This window comes from Nerophis ophidion, linkage group LG18 (assembly GCF_033978795.1).
Source record: "Nerophis ophidion isolate RoL-2023_Sa linkage group LG18, RoL_Noph_v1.0, whole genome shotgun sequence".
In the NCBI taxonomy this organism is placed as follows: Eukaryota; Metazoa; Chordata; class Actinopteri; order Syngnathiformes; family Syngnathidae; genus Nerophis; species Nerophis ophidion.
The window spans coordinates 9,266,917-9,291,946 of record NC_084628.1 but is presented as its reverse complement, the minus strand read 5'-3'; the positions used below and the strand labels follow the sequence as shown (position 1 = coordinate 9,291,946).

At 41.2% G+C, this 25,030-nt stretch overlaps 1 protein-coding gene across 1 annotated transcript in view; it reads right to left on the bottom strand.

The window, feature by feature from the left end:
- Positions 1 to 25,030, bottom strand: part of LOC133537415 (uncharacterized) — an 89,955-nt gene that overhangs the window by 4,592 nt on the left and 60,333 nt on the right. Inside the window, exons 23-31 of the mRNA XM_061878422.1 lie at positions 14,106 to 14,238; positions 7,310 to 7,367; positions 7,147 to 7,229; positions 6,982 to 7,018; positions 6,261 to 6,488; positions 5,405 to 5,475; positions 4,170 to 4,402; positions 3,959 to 4,095; positions 3,745 to 3,891 (exon numbers count right to left, since the gene is read on the bottom strand). Coding sequence (XP_061734406.1) covers positions 3,745 to 3,891; positions 3,959 to 4,095; positions 4,170 to 4,402; positions 5,405 to 5,475; positions 6,261 to 6,488; positions 6,982 to 7,018; positions 7,147 to 7,229; positions 7,310 to 7,367; positions 14,106 to 14,238 — 1,127 coding nt within the window. The remainder of the gene's footprint in view (positions 1 to 3,744; positions 3,892 to 3,958; positions 4,096 to 4,169; positions 4,403 to 5,404; positions 5,476 to 6,260; positions 6,489 to 6,981; positions 7,019 to 7,146; positions 7,230 to 7,309; positions 7,368 to 14,105; positions 14,239 to 25,030) is intronic.

Sequence of the window (25,030 nt, the reverse complement as noted above, 5' to 3'; positions counted from 1 at the left end):
TATTTTAATGTCGGTCGATATGATAGTAATTTGATAGACAAGTTTTTTCGGAGGTGGTACTTGCTGGAAAAAGTTTTGAGAACCGCTGCTCTCTCTAATGCGACTGTTGGCCATACACTGTGTGCTAGGGGGCTATCATTGTCATTTCAGCTTGTTTAACTATGTGGAAATGTAAATAGAAGAAGAGAATGCTACATGGGGAGCGAGTAATGTTCTAGCTCCAGATCTAATAATAACTACAACTTTCCACCACTATTTGGTGTCGTTGGTAATGTCTTAATGTGTTTAAATGACACTTGTGGTTATTATGAGTATAAGATTTCCTTGTGGTCTACATAACATGTAATGGTGGTTCTTTGGTCAAAATTTTGCATCCTTTTAGAGACCATTTTCGAGCCGCAATTTGACCGCCTCTTCAGGATGCACTGTTTTATGGGTGGTCTTATTTATGTGACTCCACTTCGACTGCGTCTTCTCCCCACAATCTTTGTTGTAGTTTTTAACACTCACTTCCATAGCAAATCTACTGCCAGAAAATTTCTAACTATATGCTACTTTTTATTACAAATGGCAACCGCTAAATGGCATGTACAAGCCAGTCTGCCCTGCAACAAAAGTATAGAGAAAAATAAGTAACTTATTGACTACAATGGCGCAAGGCACTCTGGGTACATTTGTACCTGCCATATAGGGATAATCCGCTGACGTTTTTCCCAAATTGTGACATCGCCAATTGTGCACAATCCAAACAGCTTGTTTGGCAGAAGTAGGAAAGAAACAAGATTAGTTTATAAAAATCTCCGCAGTGCCTCCAGGGTTATATTTCACAATTTCGGGACTTAGGCAGATCCCAAACACACAGCAGGTACCAATAGGTAAGAAAAGTTGGTATTGTTTAATAGGGTCACTTTAAGGTTAATACAAACTATTAGGGCTGCGAATCTATGGGTGTCCCACGATTCGATTCATTATCGATTCTTGGGGTCACGATTCGATAATATATCGATTTTTTCGATTCAACGCAATTCTCGATTCAAAAACGATATTTTCCCGATTCAAAACGATTCTGTATTCATTCAGTACATAGGATTTCAGCAGGATCTACCCCAGTCTGCTGACATGCAAGCAGAGTAGTAGTTTTTTTTTTAAAAAGCTTTTATAATTGTAAAGGACAATGTTTTATCAACTGATTGCAATAATATAAATTAGTTTTAACTATTAAACAAACCAAAAATATGACTTATTTTATCTTTTTGAAAAATATTGGACACGGTGTGTTGTCAAGCTTATGAGATGCGATGCAAGTGTAAGCCACTGTGACACTATTGTTCTTTTGTTAAATTTTTTTTATAAATGTCTAATGATAATGTCAATGAGAGATTTTTAATCACTGCTATGCTGAAATTATAACTAATATTGATACTGTTTTTGATAATATTCATTTTTGTTTTACTACTTTTGGTTTGTTCTGTGTCGTGTTTGTGTCTCCTCTCAATTGCTCTGTTTATTACAGTTCTGAGTGTTGCTGGGTCAGGTTTGGTTTGGAATTGGATTGCATTGTTATGGTATTACTGTGTAGTGGTTTGTTGGATTGATAAAAAAAATGTTTAAAAATTTAAATTTAAATAAATAGATTTTTTTTTAAATGAGAATCGATTCTGAATCGCACAACGTATTCAAATCTATTTTTTTCCCACACCCCTACAAACTATGCAGTGAATTATTTTTAATTGCTGATTTAAATGTCAACAAGATTGTTTTAATTGTATTCGGATGTTTAATTCTTACATCATTGAATAATGTATTAATAATGTTGTGGCTGATCTGAATGAATGATATTGAGGCTGTCTTAGAGTCATGTGATCTACCACAATAAATTATTGTTGTCAAATAACTGACGAAAAATACAAATGTATTTTTACTTTGTTAATTCCACTGTTTATACAAACAAGTTTGAGTGTCAACAAATGGCTGTTTCGAGGTTTTTCTCCACCAGTGTCACCTGCGGCCGGGATGTGCTGGCTTTAAGTCACGTATTTAGTGTCTTATTTGAGAACATTCTGACACTTGTAATAAATGTGTAGGTTTTTTTGTCATATATTTGAAAAAAATCTAACTAATTACAGCTACTACATCTTTACTTTGTATGCTGGTCGATGCAGTGTCCCTCCACCCCCTGGCTAATTATTTTTAAAAGACAAACACGATCAGATTAAATTGTTTAAATGTGTTGCACATAGCTTATTTTGAGAAAATTATTTGAGAAATCAGTGCTTGGAAACGTACTGAGGGACATCTCTATTATATATTATATATATAATATTTTATATATATATAATATATTATTTATTATTATTATTGTCTGTTGTGAGCGAACTGTGGTGCTGAATTTCCCCCAGGGATCAAAAAAGTATCGTTCCATCCATCCATCCATCCATCTATTTTACTACCACTTATTCCCTCCGGGGTCGCGGATGGCGCTGGAGCCTACCTCAGTTACAATAGGGCAGAAGGCAGGGTAAACCCTGGACAAGTCGCCACCTCATCGCAGGGCCAACACAGATTGACAGACAACATTCACACTCACATTCACACACTAGGGCCAAGTTAGTGTTGCCAATCAATAAAGTACTTCTATTCCAGTGGTTCTTAACCTGGGTTCGATCGAACCCAAAAGGGTTCGGTTAGTCGGCCTCAGGGGTTCGGCGGACCCTCCGGCGCGGAAGTTGAGACACACCTGACTCATCATGTACCATGAATTGATTAACGTGGACCCTGACTTAAACAAGTTGAAAAACGTATTCAGGTGTTACCTTTTAGAGGTCAATTGTACGGAATATGTACTGTACTGTATTGTGCAATCTACTAAAAAAAGTTTCAATCAATTAATCAATCATGTAAATAAAAACTTCTCCCTATCGCCGTATTATGGATACGGCAACAGCAGATTTCACACTGATTTGCGGGTGTGTAATTTGTTGTGAGTTCATGCACTGTGTTGGTTTTGTTTTTTGAACAAGGTGATGTTCATGCACGGTTCATTTTGTGCACCAGTAAAAAAACATAACTTTGTCTTGAATTTGAAAAAAATTTAAAATAAAAAAAAAATATATATATATATATATTTATATATATATATGTATTTTTTTTTTTTAATTCAAGACAAAGTTATATTTTTTACTGGTGCAGGAAAAAAAAAAATATATATATATATATATGTATATATATTTTTTTTAATTAATTAATTTATTTATTTTATTTTATTTTTTTTCACTAAAGAAGGGTTCGGTGAATGCGCATGAGAAACTGATGGGGGTTGGTACCTCCAACAAGTTTAAGAACCACTGTTCTATTCTATTCTATTCTCTCTTGTGCCTCCATTTCATCCAGTGATGCATCATGAGTCACTCAAATACAGCCAAAGATAGCGCAGGAAGGGGGGACTTAGATGGAAACCCAAGTCACTTAAGAGAAGTAATATGTGCCAACAGAGTACATGAAATGGCAGGATATTTTTTTAAAACAGTGCCTTCACAAAGTTAAAATGCACTGTATATTGTATTACTGACACGTTACTGACATCTTAATATACATACTGTATGTATATCAGTAACTTTAGGTGAAAGAGCTGCTGCCCCAGTTTGTCAAATGTAAAAAATTCTAACTCCAAAACAGTACATCATCATCATCATCATCATCATCATCATCATCGTCAATGCGACCATGCGTGTGTGTTTTGATTACCTGTGGTCCGCTTCTCCCATCTTTGATTTGACAGGTGTATAGGCATTGCTGCTCGGGGTTTTTCATGCTGGCGAAGACTCGTGTGCTGCAGAAGCCCACTGGGTAGATGGCGCATTCGTCATGGAACAGCATTCTGTCCGTGATGATCTGGGGAAGAAATATTTTAACGGCCAGATTTGAAGTAAATGATGTCGCGTGATGAGCGCTCACCGACCTCGCCCAAACTGTAGACCGTTAAGCCTCCAAGCACGATAGGAAAGACGGGGCGACCACAGGAGTCCAGCGCAATAGGTTGGACAAACTTCCTGGAGCCATCCGCTAGTTTTCTCTTTTTGGTCATTTTCCTAGGAACTTAAAAAAAACAAAAATGTTAGTACACATCTAATATAGTTTTGACGTTTATGCTTTGTAGATGTGGCACTGACACTCCTCTTTTCCATTCTCTCGAACTCGCTCTTTTCGTTCCTTCTTGGGCTTTTTAGGAAATCCTTCGTCGCCGGTTGACAGCGCCGACATGAGGTTATGAGTTCCGCACAGGCCGGGAGCCCCACTGGCACCTGAACTAACCGGGGGAGTGGGTACAGCTGGGTGGGTGCTTGAGCTGGGTGTGGGCAGGAAGTCCACATCTGACAAAGACTGGTAGTGCAACAGCAAAAATCTGGGCATTGAAAAGATAAAATTAATACAATTTTCTCAAGTTTTTCTGAAAACATGAACAAAAACTGAGCCACGAGTTGACTCCCCTTGACATAGACCACATACTAAAAGTGTAAAATCACATGTTAAACCGAGGATGTCGGCGATTTTATCACAGATAGGCAGCATTAAAAAGAGTTTATTTAGGCAAAAAAATTAAATAATAAAATGTATTAAATTACTTGAGCAATTATTTTAAGTGGACAATAGTGACTTTATGCTACAGGCATTTTGCAGGTGCATCTCAATATGTTAAAAAAATATTTAGAAAGTGAATTTATTTCAGTAGTTAGTGTTATGTTAGATATCGGTAGCTCCATAACAGTCACATATTCTAAGAATCCCCTTTTATTGTTGATAATTACAAAAAAAATATCTAAACATTTGATAAAAATGTAAAAAAAGTACTATTAATACTGGTTTGTTTTAATCAACAAATTATTTCTGAGCCTTTATATAGTCTCTTTGTTGAAATCAAGTACTCTGAGCACAATATTCACATTTACTGAAAAGCAGCTGTGTATTTAAATGATGTGTATTAGAAACATTACCATACACACCCTATTAGCATCTTGACTTGGAAATACTGTATCGACCCAAATAATAGTCTTGAAATGGCCATCTTACATTCAATGTTTAGAGATGTATAGATTAGATTAGATAATAGGGGAAATTATACATGCACACCAAAAGGTGGCGCCAAATGACATTTTCTCAAAGTGAGTAATAGCTTTTCTTCCTGTCACTCACATGCACATCAGTGACCTGAAGAGGTGATAATTTGATCTACTTCTAATAAATAAATCATATCAATGAACCAAATCAATAACTGTCAAGACCATTAGCGATTTTTCTGTGTACGAGAAATATTTTTACAAAGAAATCCTGATAAAGAGGCTGTGGTGATGTATTGTGGTGAATACAAAACTTGCTCTTTGTACATTTTTAAAACACTTTTACTTACTGTCGCTCTTCTTTGGCTCTGACAAACTTCTCTTCTATGTGGGCAACTTCATCATGCAAGGCTGCATTTTCCTGTAAATAAAATAATCAATATGACGCAAAAAGAGAAATCTTAACAGTTGAACCTCTGCAACTGACTATTCCTGAGATCATACCACTTGAACACAACTTCAGCGCAACTAGCATCGAATAATTTATTACAGTAATTGCTTTTGGGTTTTTCTGCAATGCTAATGCCACAAAAAGTAGCAGCCTCAATGAGTAGCATGAAAAATGAGAAGGTAAACTAACATTTAAGCCAGCTTTGTCCCAGTATTGTAGTCAAATATGTCCATGCCCGTCATCACTTGCTGACAAAGTTACAATGGAGAGTGTTGTTGTCAATTAACTTTCTTTTTCTCACTTCTAAAAGTAATCATCTAGTATTGTTTCACATCTTGATATTGACAGGAGTTGACCTTTTTCTAGTGTTTGTAACAACAACTTAAAGCAGTACTTTTCGAATAGGGGGATGCAGTATTCGTGTTTTTATTCATGCTTGAACCAAACAAACTACTAGATAGGTGGCAGCAGTGCTCACACTAATCAATAGTTGTTTTCAAATGTTACAAATTCAGTTAATAAACTTAACTTGGGGTGTTTTAAGTTTTTAGTGGTTTCTAAACTCATGTTTTAGTCTTTTTTGATAATCAGGTGATTGTACACGGAATATTGTTAAAATAGAGTCAATACAGGGTTTAACATGGTGATATTATTAAAATTTCCTTGTGGAAACTAGTCTACTAGTACAAACAAATAATAGGTTCCAAGGTATTTAGGAGGGTAAAATAAGTTGACTTGAAAATGAGTTGGCTTACAAATATCATGGCACGCGCTGCCTTGCGCAGACGAAGATACTTCAGCCGGTACTTTTCGTTCAGCTTTTTCCGCGCTCCTCTCTTCATCTTGACCTTGTTCTCAGAGGCTGGGAAGGGGTTGGCGGTGGCGGAACCGCCGCTTTGTCCTGAAGCGGGGTTCTGCTGCGTGGGGCCAAGGAAGGCCTTGGCTGAAAAGGCATGGAGTGCCTGCTGATGCTCGTCATTGGACTGCAAAAATAAGAAGGGAATAAATACCAGAAAATACTACTAGAGAATGGATGAAAACACCTAAAATGGGAACACTTAAATAAAAAGTGATGACACAAACATGACGGGCATGGCATGAGAAGTGATACAAGTCCACCCTTTATTTAAAAAAATTTACTAATCTTCAGCATCCAAACAAATAACTTTCTAATATTTAAGCCCAGTGTATTACTATCCTGTTTAACTCACCAGCAATGCAAAGACTCCATTTCTGTTCTCAATCCTCTTGAATCTCCTGCTGCCTTTTTGAGTCTGAAACATAGCGTGAGTCTGAGGCTCGGACGCAGCCGCAATTCGGGCTTAATTTAGATCACAGTTGCTTGCTGTGCATCTCACTACAGAGTTCATAGATCCTCCCCACATCAAGTGGTAATGGTGATGTGAAACGACAAGGATGGAAACAACTAAAAATGTGCAACAAAAGCAGAAAGGAACAGGTGGTGCTTGTCCTTACCTCACGATACATGACGGCTTCCAGACTGGACTTTGCACTAGACAGGAGAAAGGCAATAAATATTAAATTCTTTAAAACAATTATATTCAGCTAATGACATGTAGTTTTTTTTCCACTTTACTAAAACACAATCCTGCAGAAGAAGAAAATGGCAAATTACTGTACTTGGATTGAACAAGTCCCCTGTCAATGATTCTCTGCTTGATCTCCTTGATGTGCAAAGGATGTCCCGCTTCTTCCAAAACAATCTAAATGAGAAAAAAAAGACTAGTTTTGTTCAAAAAAAAACAAAACGAGGAGACCTATTCTAAATTGTAAAACCACATACCTGAGCAGCATCAAGCCAGGTAAGGTTTGGCTTCTCTGCAATTTCACCGGAAGCTTCACTGGAAATAAGAAGTGATGCGTCATCTACAGAAATATTTGTTGCATATTGACTCTACAATCGAAACAAACGCATAATCTATTGAGATTCAAGACTAGCTGTATTCATTACAAGGCCTTATAGGGGTCATGATTTTTTTTTCTACATCTAAAACACTTTCTTGTGGTCTACATGAGATGTAATGGTGGTTCTTTGTCAAAACGTTGCACAGATTGTTTTACAGACCGCTTTGCGTCGTTTTGTAGGTATTTACGTGCCTCCACTTCCAAGGTATCTTTTCCTCGTCATCCATGTTGTAGTTTTAGCGCTTACATAGCGGGTCTACTGACAGATACACACCCTTGTTCAATTGCCAGGTTTTCGTGATGTGAAAAAGACGAAAATTTTACAACTTTTTCCACCCTTAATGTGACCTATAATCTGTACAATGCAATCGAAAAACAGAAACCTTTAAAGGGGGAAAAATATAAAATAAAAAACTTAAAATAACCTGGTTGCATAAATATGGACACCCTTAAATTAATACTTTACTACAGTACTTTGGCTTTTATTAAAGCACTCAGTCTTTTTGGGCTAGACATCAGCGTGGCACACATTGATTTGGCAATATTCGCCCACACTTCTTTGCAAAACCGCTCTACATCTGACAGATTGCAGGGGCATCTTCTGTGCACAACCCTCTTCAGATCACCCCAAAGATATTCGATTTGATTCAGGTCTGGACTCTGGCTGGGCCATTCCTTAAGCTTATTCCGGTGAAGCCATTCTTTTGTTGATTAGATGCGTGCTTTGGGTCATTGTTGTGTTGAAAGATAAAGTTCCTCTTCATCTTCAGCTTTCTAACAAAAGGCCGAAGGGTTTGTGCCAACATCCATCCATCCATCCATCTTCTTCCGCTTATCCGAGGTCGGGTCGCGGGGGCAACAGCCTAAGCAGGGAAACCCAGACTTCCCTCTCCCCAGCCACTTCGTCTAGCTCTTCCCGGGGGATCCCGAGGCGTTCCCAGGCCAGCCGGGAAACATAGTCTTCCCAACGTGTCCTTGGTCTTCCCCGTGGCCTCCTACCGGTTGGACGTGCCCTAAACACCTCCCTAGGGAGGCGTTCGGGTGGCATCCTGACCAGATGCCCGAACCACCTCATCTGGCTCCTCTCGATGTGAAGGAGCAGCGGCTCTACTTTGAGTTCCTCCCGGATGGCAGCGCTTCTCACCCTATCTCTAAGGGAGAGCCCCGCCACACGGCGGAGGAAACTCATTTCGGCCGCTTGTACCCGTGATCTTATCCTTTCGGTCATGACCCAAAGCTCATGACCATAGGTGAGGATGGGAACGTAGATCGACCGGTAAATTGAGAGCTTTGCCTTCCGGCTCAGCTCCTTCTTCACCACAACGGATCGGTACAACGTCCGCATTACTGAAGACGCCGCACCGATCCGCCTGTCGATCTCACGATCCACTCTTCCCCCACTCGTGAACAAGACTCCTAGGTACTTGAACTCCTCCACTTGGGGCAGGGTCTCCTCCTCAACCCGGAGATGGCATTCCACCCTTTTCCGGGCGAGAACCATGGACTCGGACTTGGACGTGCTGATTCTCATTCCGGTCGCTTCACACTCGGCTGCGAACCGATCCAGTGAGAGCTGAAGATCCCGGTCAGATGAAGCCATCAGGACCACATCATCTGCAAAAAGCAGAGACCTAATCCCGCGGCCACCAAACCGGAACCCCTCAACGCATTGACTGCGCCTAGAAATTCTGTCCATAAAAGTTATGAACAGAATCGGTGACAAAGGGCAGCCTTGGCGGAGTCCAACCCTCACTGGAAATGTGTTCGACTTACTGCCGGCAATGCGGACCAAGCTCTGGCACTGATCGTACAGGGATTGGACCGCCACAATAAGACAGTCCAATACCCCATACTCTCTGAGCACTCCCCACAGGACTTCGCGAGGGACACGGTCAAATGCCTTCTCCAAGTCCACGAAGCACATGTAGACTGGTTGGGCAAACTCCCATGCACCCTCAAGAATCCTGCCGAGAGTATAGAGCTGGTCCACAGTTCCACGACCAGGACGAAAACCACACTGTTCCTCCTGAATCCGAGGTTCGACTATCCTGCGTAGCCTCCTCTCCAGTACACCTGAATAAACCTTACCGGGAAGGCTGAGGAGTGTGATCCCAGTCGGTGCCAACACCGACTGGTATTTGGAACTGTTCATAAGTCCCTCCACCATGACTAAGGCCCCAGTTCCAGCTGAAGAAAAAAACAGACCATGCTTCACCACACAGTGTTGTTTTTGCGACAAATATACCTCCTCAACTATGTCTTAAGAGTTCAACCTTGGTTTCATGAGTCCGCCACACATTTTGTCACATTTCAGATGTCTTTTAAGCTAAATTAAGCCGAGCTTTGATGTTCTTCTTTGTAAGGCGGGTGATGGTTGTCACATGTACAACACAGCCAGTACTTGCCATCAATTCCTCCAGCTCCTCTTGGCAGCATCTCTGAAAGGTTTTCTTCCCGTCTTATCAATTTTGGACGGTTGTTTTGTTCTTAGCAATGTCACAGTTGTGCCATATTTTCGCCACTTCATGACGACAGTGTTCACTGTGTTCCATGGTATATTTAATTTTTTAGAAATTCTTTTGAAGCCTTCACCTAATCGAAATATTTGAAAAATTAGATACCGCTGAGGTGGCGACTTGTCCAGGGTGTACCCTGCCTTCCGCCCGATTGTAGCTGAGATAGGCGCCAGCGCCCCCCGCGACCCCGAAAGGGAATAAGCGGTAGAAAATGGATGGATGGATGGATACCGCTGAGGCTTTGGAAGCTCTCTGTGGATCATGGCTTGCGCTGGAAGGTCCATTTATTCACATTCTATCGTTTGTCCCTCTCAGGGTTGCGGGGGGGGGCTGGAGCCTATCCCAGCTGCATTCTGGTTGGCTACAAAACTGTCACGAAAAGCCTACTAGAACAGCTGTACTTTATTTGTAGTTGATCAGAAGCACTCTAAAGCCCCACTTAAGAACTTTCAGTTTTGGTGGTGGCGGCAGTGGACCAAAGCGGTAGTGTTTTGCTTGAAGGAAGACCATTTTTCCCATGAGGACTACCGCATAGTCAGAAACTACTGTCACGTATATACAAATGATAATAACACGGTGATTCAGTATGACTCATCTTTCCAAGAGGAACCGACCTATTTGACACGAACTTTATTTTGCGGTTTGCAGTCATTGGATTGTTTTTTCTTTATACAATACTTTTGAGTTTGTTGCATGGCTTTTTGACTCAGTGTGGAATTCTCAAGCTGGTGGCTATTTAGGGAGATTTTTTTATTCAAATGTAAGGTGCAATACAAATAAAATGTATTCTTATTATTGCTGTTGCGCAAATTTCCAATAGATAACATTGACATTATCATTTTGATTTGAACATCGAAAATCACTTACCATATTTTTCGGACTATAAGTCGCAGTTTTTTTCATAGTTTGGCCGGGGTGCGACTTATACTCAGGAGCGACTTATGTGTGAAATTATTAACACATTACAGTAAAATATCAAATAATATTATTTCGCTCATTCACGTAAGAGACTAGACGTATAAGATTTCATCAGATTTATCGATTAGGGGTGACAGATTGTTTGGTAAACGTATAGCATGTTTTATATGTTATAGTTATTTGAATGACTCTTACCATAATATGTTACGTTAACATACCAGGCACCTTCTAAGTTGGTTATTTATGCGTCATATAACGTACACTTATTCAGCCTGTTGTTGCCTTTCAGAGGTCTATTCTTGGTGTTAATTTTAACAAATAAATGTCCCAAAAAAATGCGACTTATACTCTAGTGCGACTTATATATGTTTTTTTTCTTCATTATGCATTTTTGGCAGCAACTTAATATTCCAAAAAATACGGTACTAGTTGAGCAGTAACAGATCTAAGGCAGCATTGGGGCGATATTCTCTGCTTGTCTGTGAGCTCACGCCAGTGAGTGAAAGCTAGGGCAATGTTGAATCATGACTGTCCTTTTGGTAGGTTCCTTTTTCTTATTTGTGTTTAGTCAGGCAAAATTATTCTACCATGATAGCATTTAATTTTTAATTCCATTAACCTGGGGAGTCAGAGCTGGGAATGGCGTCACAGCAGAAAGCGTTATGCTGTTACAGATACGATGTCGGAAATCAAGTTGGCCACATCCACAAAAACTATTTTTGCGGTTACGTCGTCTGACTATAAACAACTCATAGGAAAATACGCACTCTTTATGAAACTTTCATACACGGTGGATGAAGACGATACAAACGCTACTGCTAGTGACGTACAGCGTATATACCACATGAAATAAATGTAGTTTACACTACAGAGACTTAAACCATAAAGAAAACATACAATACATTGTTTATGGCTGATTTACTGCAAAAACTAAAACTAATCACAAGTGTTAAAAACTGATATTATAGGAATAGACATCATTGTTTACATCCAGAGCAGCCGTTATGGTGAGAAAACATGCTACAACTTTCCGAGTCGGAAATCCGACCACAAGGCGCGTTCCAGTATAAATTCTGACTCACCAGTACAAATGAAACGATTGCACGTAGGCGTTCGCATCGACTTCCATCTTACTCACGACTGGGAGAAAAGGGGAGTGACATATGCCGTAAAGCGAGTCAGCATACTTGTAGTTTTTTGTTTGTCAGGGTTCCTGCCACCCTCCTCAAAGTTGCTCAGTGCCTGTAAGAGCGATGCAGACCCCCTCAGGCCATGATAGATGTGTTATTCAACTAGTTGTAAGTCGATTTATTAGGGGTCTAACGGTACGTGTATTTGTATTGAACCGTTTCGGTACAGGGGTTTCGGTTCGGTTCGGAAGTGTACCTAACGAGTTTCCACACGGACATATTAAGTAGCGTACCGAACGTTGTGTAAACAATGCAAATCGAGGCACAACACACGGCATGCTAGCAACGACCGGGCTACGAAAGACTGACCATACGTCCTCTTTTCACCGGATATGTCCTCTTTTGCGGGGCTGTCCGGGTGGAGTTTCTTAAATGCCTCAAATGTCCGGCATTTTGAGTTAGGGTTGCGTGTATTTTCAATGTACATTCAGAGTTAAGAAGGGGTTAAAAACAAAACAGATTTTGCACGCAGCAACATTCGTGAGGGAGGGGCAGAGACAGAGAGAGCGAGAGAGTTATGATAAACGCGCATGCGTTGCCATGCTCTGCTTTTTATCCATAGATTTATCAGATGTTATTTTTTATTATCTATAGCAGGGGTGTCAAAAGTGTGCCCCGGAAGCCATTTGCGGCCCACAGTTAATGTTTTAAAAGGCCCACGGCACATTCTAATAATACTATTAAAATAAACAAAAACATAACAAAAGTGAAATAAAAAGCTTAAAGGCTAAATGTAATTTAGAAAAAGCTGCAACGTTGACTAATAAAACAAAGCTGTTTTTTTTTCTTTCAAACTGTCATTGCTCAAAACAAAATATTGAATCAAAATTAATGTTATTATGAATTACTGACCTATCCAAGGTTCTCATTAATTCACATGAAATATTCCACTGACAAAAATATTTTTGGTGGAAGATTTTGCAAATTTGGTAAATAAACAACCAAAAAATTTATATTTTGTTGTTTTCTTACTGTACCGAAAATGAACCGAACTGTGACCTCTGAACCGATGTATGTACCGAACCGAAATTGTTGTGTACCGTTACACCCCTACAATTTATCATCCCAAAAGTTATGAAAAAATATTTTATAAAGGTTGAAAAGTTACTCAGTGCTGATTTAATTAGTGACAGATGTGTACTGACTATGGTTTAACATGAGTTTGAATATAATTGGTTAAATCTGAACACAGCCACATTGGGTGTGCACACTTATGCAACCACGTTATCTTAGTTGTTTATTTTTAAGTCACCTCCCTAAAAGATTTTTGTTTGTTGTACAGGTTACATGGAACATGAAAGGTGGAAAAAGTTGTGAAATTATTTTATCTTGATGTAATTTTTCAATGACAAAAACTTGGGTTTTGAACAGGGGTGTGTAGAGTTTTTATATTCATTGTAAGTTCTAACAATTCACTAGTTTGTAAGAGAAATAGCAAAAGCTGTGGATGCATGTTCATGTACGAACGAGCCAGTCTGCCCCACAACAAGAGGATAGAGGAAAAAGATGGCACTTATCGACTACAATGGCGGACTTGCGCAAAGCAATTTAGGTAAATTCACAAAAAAACATCACAGGTTGTGCAAATTCCAAAAAACGTCACAAGTTGTGCTAATTCCAAATTGCTTGTTCTGAGGAAGTATGAAGGCAGGCAAAATTGTCTTATAAATATATATATATATATATATATATATATATATATATATATCTGCCATGTCTCAATTATTTGATTTAAAGTTTTAGGTACTTACGCAAATCCCAAAGATCAATCAATCAATGTTTATTTATATAGCCCTAAATCACAAATGTCTCAAAGGACTGCACAAACCATTACGACTATGACATCCTCGGAAGAACCCACATAAAGACACAAAAAAAAACTGGTACCATTAGGTACAGAAAGTTGGTTTTGCATATTAGTTCCCCTTTAAAGACATTGGAAGAGAAGCACTGATTTAACAAGATGCATTTTCTCCAGACTAATCTGTCATTCCTTTTATGCAGCTAATAGTGTGGCCCGTGAGTGTATATATCAACAAGCAATGACAACCTCTCCAGGCTATCAGCAGTCCCAGACAGACCAGCAATGTCGAGAGCTGGAAATAGAGAATAGTTTCCCTGTCCATCAGCTTCCATCTCAGATTCAAAGGTGTTGAGTGACTCCATTGGGGACTGGGATGACCCTGTGAACAAAAAATAAAGATAAAAGTCTACCGTCTGGTATACACTTACAAAAAGAAAACAAACACTTTAAGTTCTTTTTGTTTTTGAACATGCCTGAACTTAAAGGCCTACTGAAACCCACTACTGCAGTCTGATAGTTTATATATCAATGATGAAATATTAACATTGCAAAACATGCCAATACGGACGGTTTAGTTTACTAAATTGCAATTTTAAATTTGCCGCGAGTTATCCTGTTGAAAACGTTGCGGATTGATGACGCGTATGACGCGGACATGTTCTCCCAGCACCGAACACGGCTAAAAGTAGTCTGCTTTAATCGCATAATTACACAGAATTCTGGACATCTGTGTTGCTGAATCTTTTGCAATTTGTTCAATTAATAATGGAGACTACAAATAAGAAAGATGTTGGTGGAAAGCGGTGTATTGCAGCTGCCTTTAGGAACACAAACACAGCCGGTGTTTCTTTGTTTGTTGTGAAGCTTTAATATGGAACAGAGCGGTCAAGTGAACATGGTTCTCTACCACTTGTCCACCGGCAGGTTTCGGTGAAAAAATTGTGGTAATAAGTCGGCTCTCACCGTAAACATGAGCGGAGCTTGTGTCGTTCCTTCTGCAGCTGTCAAAGAGGCAGCTGCGACTTTCTTGGCTCCTCCATGGCTTCCCTCAGAGACACTGGCGGTCACCACACCCCTCCGACTTTAAGGTATGACTATATAATTTCACTAAAACACTAGTAACACAATAAGCAGATAAGGGATTTTCCAGAATTATCCTAGTAAATGTGTCTAGTAACATCTGAATCGCTCCTACCCTCGTCTTTTTTTTCCTTCTAGACCTTCACTCTCACTATCCTCATCCACGAATCTTTCATCCTCGCTCAAATTAATGGGGAAATTGTCGCTTTCTCGGTCCGAATCGCTCTAGCCGCTGGTGTCTATGATTGTAAACAATGTGAGGATGTGAGGAGCTCTGCAACCCGTAACGTCACACGCATATTGTCTGCTACTTCCGGTACAGGCAAGGCTTTTTTATTAGCGACCAAAAGTTGCGAACTTTATCGTCGATGTTCTCTACTAAATCCTTTCAGCAAAAATATGGCAATATCACAAAATGATCAAGTATGACACATAGAATGGACCTGCTATCCCCCTTTAAATAAGAAAGTCTCATTTCAGTAGGCCTTTAAGGCTTTATCCAAGATGGCGCTGCTGTAGTGGCTGCTGTAGGCAGGAGCTCTGTGCTCTTGTGTCATTCTTTTGTGTTTCCCTCTTGTTTTCATGTGTTATTATATTTTCTTGCCTTTTGGTCCGGGACCCTTTGGGACTGTGTGACAAGGGGTGGCACTTTCGTGACCTTTGTGGTGCTTTTTTTGTGGACTTCTGGATCTGCCTCCCGGGAGCCTTTTGGCCATGGAGACCAGCTGCTGGGTCTCTGCCACACTGGAGTCGGTTTGGAGGGACTGGAGGAGATGCGGATGAGGGGACAGGGCTGCGGAGCTAGCACTGAGCGCTGGGACGGAGAGTCTTCGCGTTGTCTTGGCTGGGTGAGCAGGTGTTGGACACCTCAGTCACCTTGGACGTATCCTCGCTTATCCATGCGGACTGGACACTGGCCGAGAGTGGAATCGGCTCTCTTGGTTGCTTTGTTGGGTCTGCTCCTGTCTATGGCCATGCTCCCTCCACCCCAGCAGACAATGGCGTGGAACACCGCAGAGGTCACCACAGTGGATATGTTTCTTTTACTTTTTATTCATAGCTGTGTGTAGAAGTGTCTGGTTGTATCTGCTTCTTTAATGTCCTCTGTGTTCTTTGATATTTGATGTTTCCCTCTTACAAACATGTAAGAGGGATGTGTACTATGGCTATGAGGTGTTTTTTTCCCTTGGCCTCAGTCTGCACCCCCTCTCCAGGGCCCAGGCTAAGACCGATTTTATTATTTTATTTTTATCTTCTATTTTTTTCTCCCATTCCCCCACCCTTGTTTACCTGTATCTCATCTTTTTTGTAAGGGGCGCTTGAAGCCGGCAGACCCGTCAGCGATCCTGTTCTGTCTCCCTGTAATTTTTATTTTCCTGAAGGAACTCTCCTGACGGAATAAATAAAGTACTATCTAATCAACTGAAGTAGGTTTAATCAACAATGAAAAGCTGATCGAAAGAGAAATGTTTATAGATGATTGTTTTATTCTCTACAAGAGCTGGTCAGGTTAACTTCAAACGTTTTCCACACAGGGCTGCATACTGCCAAATAATGTCAGGGGCCATTTTGATATTTTTTAGTTAGTAAACAGACTAAAACACAATCCAACGTGCTAGCTGAGATTGGAAGAGAAACAAGGGTGTGGCGATGTCCCCATTCACTATAGAAGAGCTCAAATTTGATATTTTCCTAAACGTGAAGCATTTAAGTCCCATCTTAAAACTCATCTGTATACTCTAGCCTTTAAATAGACCCCCCTTTTAGACCAGTTGTTCTGCCATCTCCTATCCCCCCCCCCCCCCCCCTTCATGGAGAGGGGGGGGCACAGATTCGGTCACCACAGATGATGCGCTAGCTGTCCAAAGTCGGGAACCTGGGTGGACATCTGTGCATCAGTTGGGGACGTGTCTGCGCTGCTGGCCTGTCTCCACTCAAGATGATCTACTGCTGGCCCCACTATGACTCTAACACTATTGTGATAGATCCACTATGGACTGGACTCTCACACTATTATGTTAGATCCACTATGGACTGGACTCTCACACTATTATGTTAGATCCACTATGGACTGGACTCTAACACTATTATGTTAGATCCACTATGGACTGGACTCTGACAATATTATGCTATATCCACTCGACGTCCATTGCACCTGTATTCCCCTCCAAGGTTTCTCATTGTCACCCCATTGGGTTGAGTGTTTTCTTGCCCTGATGTGGGATCTGAGCCGAGAATGTCGTTGTGGCTAGTGCAGCCATTTGAGACACTCGTGATTTAGGGCTATATAAGTAAACTTTGATTGATTGATTGATTGACCGTAACATAGAAATGTTTGTCAACAATATTATGCTCCAAGCAAAATATTTTCTACATAGAAATCAATTTATGAAAGTAAGGCCTACATTTTCTAATTGGCTTAATGGGTTCCAATTATCAAATCAAATCTTGGAGAATGATTAAGAGAACAAAAACCCTTAACTTGATATCCTTTTTAAACACATTTAAAATGATTTAGGAAGCTCTTTTTGTCTTTTCCCCCCCCCATCCATTTTCTACCGCTTATCCCTTTTGGGGTCGCTGGAGCCTATCTCAGCTGCGTTCGGGCGGTAGGCGGGGTACACCCTGGACAAGTCACCACCTAATCACCGGGCCAACACAAATAGACAACATTCACACACTAGTGTTGGCAATCAACCTATCCCCAGCTGCATGTCTTTGGAGATGGGAACCCATGCAGTCAAAGGTAGAACATGCAAACTCCAGACAGACAGATCCCGTGCGCAGGATCGAACCCAGGACCTTCGTATTGTGAGGCAGACGCACTAACCCCTACTCCACTGTGCTGTCTTTTTTTTTTTTAATGAAAATATTTTTAGTATTCTTACTCTCTGTATTTGCTTTTGTTTTCTTTCCTTGATGTTGAAAGCTCCTTGACTTTTGTGTGAATTATAAATGTATATTTGTTGTTCAATAGAAAAAAAATAAAAATCCAATGTGCTAGCTAAAAATAATGCATACTTAATAGTAAGTAAAACGTTTTCTTTCTGGTATTGGCATCAACCTTCCACCTATTTTCTTCAAATACATTTGTAACCATTTTGTTCCTCTTTTTTTTTGTAATTGAATGGGCAGTAGGCTTCACGGTGGCAGAGGGGTTAGTGTGTCTGCCTCACAATAGAAAGTTCCTGCAGTCTTGGGTTCAAATCCAGGCTCGGGATCTCTGTGTGTGGAGTTTGCATGTTCTCCCCGTGAAAAAAGACATGCACCTGGGGATAGGTTGATTGGCAACACTAAATTGGCCCTAGTGTGTGAATGTGAGTGTGAATGTTGTCTGTCTATCTGTGTTGGCCCTGTGATGAGGTGGCGACTTGTCCAGGGTGTACACCGCCTTCCGCCCGATTGTAGCTAAGATAGGCGCCAGCGCCCCCCGCGGCCCCAAAAGGGAATAAGCGGTTGAAAATGGATGGATGGATGAATGGGCAGTAGGTTAACAAACATTATGTGCAGGCGTCTTCAGTAATGCGGACGTTGTTTTGATCCGTTGTGGTGAAGAAGGAACTGAGCCGGAAGGCAAAGCTCTCACTTTAGCGGTCTATCTATGTTCCCATCCTCACCTATGGTCATGAGCTTTGGGTCATGAGCGAAAGGATAAGATCACGGGTACAAGCGGCCGAAATGATTTTCCTACGCCGGGTGGCGGGGCTCTCCCTTAGAGATAGGGTGAGAAGCTCTGCCATCCGGGAGGAACTCAAAGTAAAGCCGCTGCTCCTCCACATCGAGAGGAACCAGATGAGGTGGTTCGGGCATCTGGTCAGGATGCCACCCGAACGCCTCCCCAGAGAGGTGTTTAGGGCACGTCCAACCGGTAGGAGGCCACGGGGAAGACCCAGGATACGTTGGGAAGACTATGTCTCCCGGCTGGCTTGGGAATGCCTCGGGATCCCCCGGGAAGAGCTGGACGAAGTGGCTGGGGAGAGGGAAGTCTGGGCTTCTCTGCTTAGGTTGCTGCCCCCGCAACCCGACCTTGGATAAGCAGAAGAAGTTGGATGGATGGATGTGCATGCCCCCAATGGGCCCCGGACTGCGCTTTAGACATCCCTGTCGTGAACTAAAGACATCCATCCATTTCCTACCGCTTGTCCCTTTCGGGGTCGCTGGAGCCTACCTCAATGAGTCCCAAAAAACAACCACAGCATTTCCATCCCAGGATAGTTATTTCATGCAAGCAATAAAAAGCAGGTAAAAGGCATACTCACATCAAAAACGGCTTTTTTTCCACTGTGTGTTTATAAATGTGTGTTTCGACCAGCCTTCCTCGCATCGCTAAAATGCAGCAACAAGCTAAAGGCTAACTTTAGCGAACAGCGAAGATTTGCACAGGCCGGTGCAAATGTTTTTCTTCCCCAAATTATGTTAGCGAAGCCGCAACTATTGAAAAATAATACATAATTCGAAAATCACACTTTTTAAAATGTTAATGCCAGTTAGTTAAATTGGTCAAAATAATAAATAAAAGCTGCGCTGAAAGCTTCCGCCTTCGCTCTTCTTCTACGACATAACGATCAATAACAGAGCTGACGCGCAATACCGCCACCCATAGACATGTTATGAGTAGACGCAGCATGGAGCGCTACTGCCTACTGGCGCTGACGAGACGCGGGGCCGCCATCTTGGAGTGGTGATCTGCTCCACTCAGTGCAATTCATTTGGCAGGAGCAATGAACTGTCAGCGCATTTAATTCATCTTACCTCACTGAATACCACTGATTTTCACGCGTTTTTTTTGCCATATCAATCATATCAGTAGAAGCATTTAAGTCTCACCTTAAAACTCACTTGAATACTCAAGCCTTTAAATAGACCCCCTTTTTAGACCAGTTTATCTGACGTTTCTTTTCCTTTTCTCCTCCGTCCCACTCTCCCTTGTGGAGGGGGTCCGGTCCGTTGGCCATGGATGAAGTACTGGCTGTCCAGAATCGGGACCCAGGATGGACTCGCCTGTGTATCGACTGGGGACATCTCTGCGCTGCTGATCCGCCTCCGCTTGGGATGGTTTCCTGTTGGCTTCACTATGGACGTGACTCTCACTACTGTGTTTAATCCACTTTGGACTGGACTCTCACGGTTGTGTTGGATCCACTATGGATTGAACTTTCACAGTATCATGTTAGACCCGCTCGACATCCATGGCTTTCGGTCGCCTAGGGGGGGTTGCCCACATATGCGGTCCTCTCCAAGGTTTCTCATAGTCATCATTGTCACTGACGTCCCACTGGGTGTGAGTTTTTCATGCCCTTATGTGGGCTCTACCGAGGATGTCGTAGTGGTTTGTTTTGTGGTTTGTGCAGCCCTTTGAGACACTAGTGATTTAGGGCTATATAGATAAACATTGATTGATTCATTGATTGATTTATATCTGTAGCTATGATAATGGACACATGTTTTGGCGTCTTTTATTATTCATAGTTTGCTTATGTCACACCTGGGTGAAGTATTGTCTGGGTTTTGTTTGGTTTCATGTTGTCTTGTCATTTCCTGTTTTATTTTGAAAGGTTAACTCTCCCTCTCGTTTCAGGTCACTTGCTCTTCCTCCTGTTTCACTGGTCTGATGTCTCTCCTGATTGCCTGATTGTGCCCACCTGTGTCACCCTCCCTCATGTGTATAAATGTCTGGTCTTCCTCTTGTCTTGTGTCAGAGTATATCGTCTCGCTACGTGCCGCCAGCCTTGTCCACAGCCTTGAACCAAGTTTTGCCTTGCCTTGCCTTGCCTTGCCTTGCCTTGCCTTGCCTTGCCTTGCCTTGCCTTGCCTTGCCTTGCCTTGCCTTGCCTTGCCTTGCCTTGCCTTGCCTTGCCTTGCCTTGCCTTGCCTTGCCTTGCCTTGCCTTGCCTTGCCTTGCCTTGCCTTGCCTTGCCTTGTTGATTTCTTTGTTTCCTCTGAGAAAGAGTGATTTTGTTTGTTAAAGTTTTTTGGTCTAGAATTTTGTGTCTAATTTCAGTGCTTTGCCTTCTTTTTTTCCCCCTCCTCTTGGAGCGCTTTAGTTTGTAGTTTTCTCAGCTTTTTATAGCGCACTTTCTGTTAAAAAGTTCTTGTCTCCTCTGCGTGAGTGATTTACCTTTTTTTTTTTTAGCTAATCATAGATTGTTGTTCTTTTGTTAGAAGATTTGTGTGTAATTTTGCTATTGCCTTTTTCCTCCCTATGGAGTGATTTTCTGTTTATTGCGTTTTGCCCATTTCTTTATCATAGATTCCATAGCCGCTTTGCTTTAATCACTCTGTTCAAAGAGATTTCAAAGAAAACTTAAAGCCTGTGTCAATTGTCCCCCTTCTGCACCTGAGTCCTCATTCTCGCCAAGGTTTAACATCTTAACAGTTATAGAATATTCTTATATTGAAACCTTTTTGATTGATTGAAACTTTTATTAGTAGATTGTACAGTACATATTCCATACAATTGACCACTAAATGGTAACACCTGAATACGTTTTTCAACTTGTTTAAGTCGGGGTCTACGTTAATCAATTCATGGTATGCTATAAGTGACCAGACGTCCGAGATCAAAACTGGGAACATAATCCCAGAGAAGGGCAAAGAAAAACGGTCAGCTATTTTTAAATTCAAGAAACAATATGAGTAGGTTATATATACGTGTGTATATCCTACATAAACAATGTATGAATACATTAGATATGTACAGTTGCGCTCATAAGATTACATACCCTGAGAGAATGTAGGATTTCTCGGCCATTCTTCAGAGAATATGAATGATAACACAAAAACCTTTTGTGGAGAGACTGAGCCGACGGGTGGTGGCAAGGAGGCAGAGAATGCGGCGGAGCGGTGAGGCGGGGTGTGCAGGGAGCGACACCGCCGCAATGTAATTCAGGTGCGTGGATCATGCACCGGCACACAATTAACATTTCTCCTCTGGCTGTATAAAAGGGGAGAAGGAGGAAGGATCATGGCAGAAGGAGTAGGAGAACCAGCAGCAGAACGTGACGAGCGAAAACGACCGAGAGCGAGCCGAAGACAGCGACGAAGACGCGGCCGACTGAAAGCGAGTGAGGAGCGAGCAGGAGAGGATCAGCTGAAAAGCGATCCGAAAAAAAAAAAAAGCTTGTGTTATTGAAAAATAAACAAGAGTCAAACCTGCAAAGCAATGTCCTTCCTGAATGTTCCATGTTACCCGCACGACGACGGCAAGAGTCTGTCACACCTTTCTTCCACTCATGCTTAATGGTTGTGTGAAGCTATTTATTGGCAAACTGTGTTTACTCTTTTTAAATCAAAATGACAAAAGAAAGTACCCAAATGACCCTGATTAAAAGTTTTCATACCCCAGTGACTTTGATCTGATAACATGCACAAAAATTGACACAAACAGGTTTGAATGGCTAATCAAGGTTCCAATCATCAGCTGTCACATGTATGTTTTTAATTAATGTGTGTGTATAGAAGGTCAGTGAGTTTCTGGGCTTCTAACAGACTATTGCATCTTTCATCCAGTGCTGCACAGATCTTTCTGGATTCTGAGTCATGGGGAAGGCAAAAGAATTGTCAAAGGATCTGCAAGAAAAGGTAATTGAACTGCATAAAACAGGAAAAAGGTATAAAAAGATATCCAAGGAATTGAGAATGCCAATCAGTGGTGATTAAGAAGTGGAAAATGAGGGATTCAGGTAGACCAGCAAAGATTTCAGCCACAACTGCCAGGAAAATTGTTTGAGTTGCAAAGAAAAATCCACAAATAACTTCAGCCGAAAATTTGTGGTGTGGCTGTTTGAAGATGCACATTAAGGAAGCACTTGAAGAAAAATGGGCTGCATGGTCGAGTCGCCGAAAGAATGCCATCACTCCAAATTCCTTGGTTCCAGAAGTTTTGAGGCTTGTCTCTGTGCTGTTTGGTGTATACGGGATACTTTGTGACATTTGCGCAGGGTGGACCACTCATCTGTGCATCAGTTGGGGACGTCTCTGCCCTGCTGACCTGTCTGCGCTCAAGATAATCTCCTGCTGGCCCCACTGTGGTCTGGACTCTCACTATCATAGATCCACTATGGACTGGACTCTCACAATATTATGCTAGATCCACTCGACGTCCATTGCACCTGTCGCCCAGATAGGGGGTCCACACATCTGCGGTCCACTCTAAGGTTTCTCATTGTTATCCCATTGGGTTGAGTTTTTCCTTGCCCTGATGTGGGATCTGAGCCGAGTCGTTGTGGCTTGTGCAGCCCTTTGAGACACTTGTGATTTAGGGCTATATAAGTAAACATTGATTGATGTTGTTTTTGTTCACTCGTTCTGTTGACCTTAGCTCTGCCTTCCTATGTTTTATCTCATATCTCTGAGGCTTATAGGGAGGTGGAGTCAAGAGACACACCCGTGGTGCATTTGGCGATTAGGCCTGAACGTTGCTGCTGAGATTGATGGTTGTTCGTTTCTCGGCATTGGTCATCGATGTTACTTCTGGAATCTTGCTTAATCTTTAATGTCTTTAATGTCCTTTGTGTTCTTTGATGTTTGATGTTTCCTTCTTACACACATGGAAGAGGGATGTGTGCTATGGCTATGAGATGTTTTTCTCTTGGCCTAGACCAATTTTTTATTAGATTTTTTTTTCTCACCCCTATACCTCCCTATTGTTTACCTGTATCTCACCTTTTTTGTAAGGGGTGCCGGAAGTTGGCAGACCCGTCAGCGATCCTGTTCTGTCTCCCTGTAATGTTTGTCTGATCTTGAATGGGATTGTGCTAAAAAAAATTAATTTCCCCTCAGGGATTAATAAAGTATTTCTGATTCTGATTCTGTTTTGCTCCAGTGCAAGTTTTGGTTGTTTTTTCTGTGTCGTTTACCAGGACATTTTTTAGATGTACTTGGTTTTATGTTGCTACTCTGCCCTTGTCTTTTGCCACACCTTTTATTGTTACCTTTCGACTGTTTTTTTTTTTTCCAAACATTTTTGCTTCCATTTTTTTTCTATTGTGTGGGCCACTTTTGACATGATTAGACGTGTCCTCTTATTTGTTGTACTTTTGCAACACCTGCTCTGCTGGACTTGTAAATAAAACTTAGTTTTTGGAACCAGTCACTATGTGCCTGCATCTTGGCTTCCAGCCACACATTGCCTGACGTTTGCTTTTTTGCAGAATTTTTATATGTGCCATCTTTTTTCTTGTTTACAATGTTCTCTTAACCTTTCTGATGACCGTGTGATAAAAAACACGATCATAGTCCAGTGGCTTTGGGAAATGCATAACGAGGCAGAGGCTAAACTGGCACCCTTAGCAGAATTTTATTTGGGGTACACCCCACCGCCTGCCTTAAAAATTTGTCATTATACTTTTTTTCGTGAAACGATTGTTGTACTAAATTCGATGCATGCTTTGTACTTAAATGAACTATTGGGAAATCAATTATTAAATGATTATCTATTAAACACATTTCGGAAGGACATCCGCACCAAGTTGAAAAACTTATTCGGGTGTTACCATTTAGTGGTCAATTGTACGGAATATGTACTGTACTGTGCAATCTACTAATTAAAGTATCAATCAATCAATCAAACCGTAACACAACATAAGCACAACAGAACAAATACCCAAAATCCCTTGCAGTCTTCCGGGACTACAATATACCCCCTCCTCCTTTACCCCCAGTATCCAATACCCCCCACCTCAACCCCGATTATGTCACCAAATATTCCACCTTGAAAAATATTTTTAGTGGAAGATTTTGCATATCTTTGTGTTTGCCATAAAAAAAAACATAGTTTTGTTTGACAAAAAAGGGGCGTAAAGCAAACAAATAAAAAACTGCATTAAAAAACCTAAAACATTTTGAAATGAGGAATACCGTAGATCTGAAGTTGATGTTGACACCAGAGATTTAAGGGTTAAATATCAAATGTATGTATGCCCTGGCACACCATTATCATCATTTCATGACCGAAGCTATATAAATATAATTCACTAGTAAAATTAATTTGACCCAATATTGTCTGTTTATTTGCATGCAGTATCTGTGTAAAAATATCAAACCGCTCCTCTGCGTGTCAGCTCGATTTGTCTAAAATACTCTGAACTGTA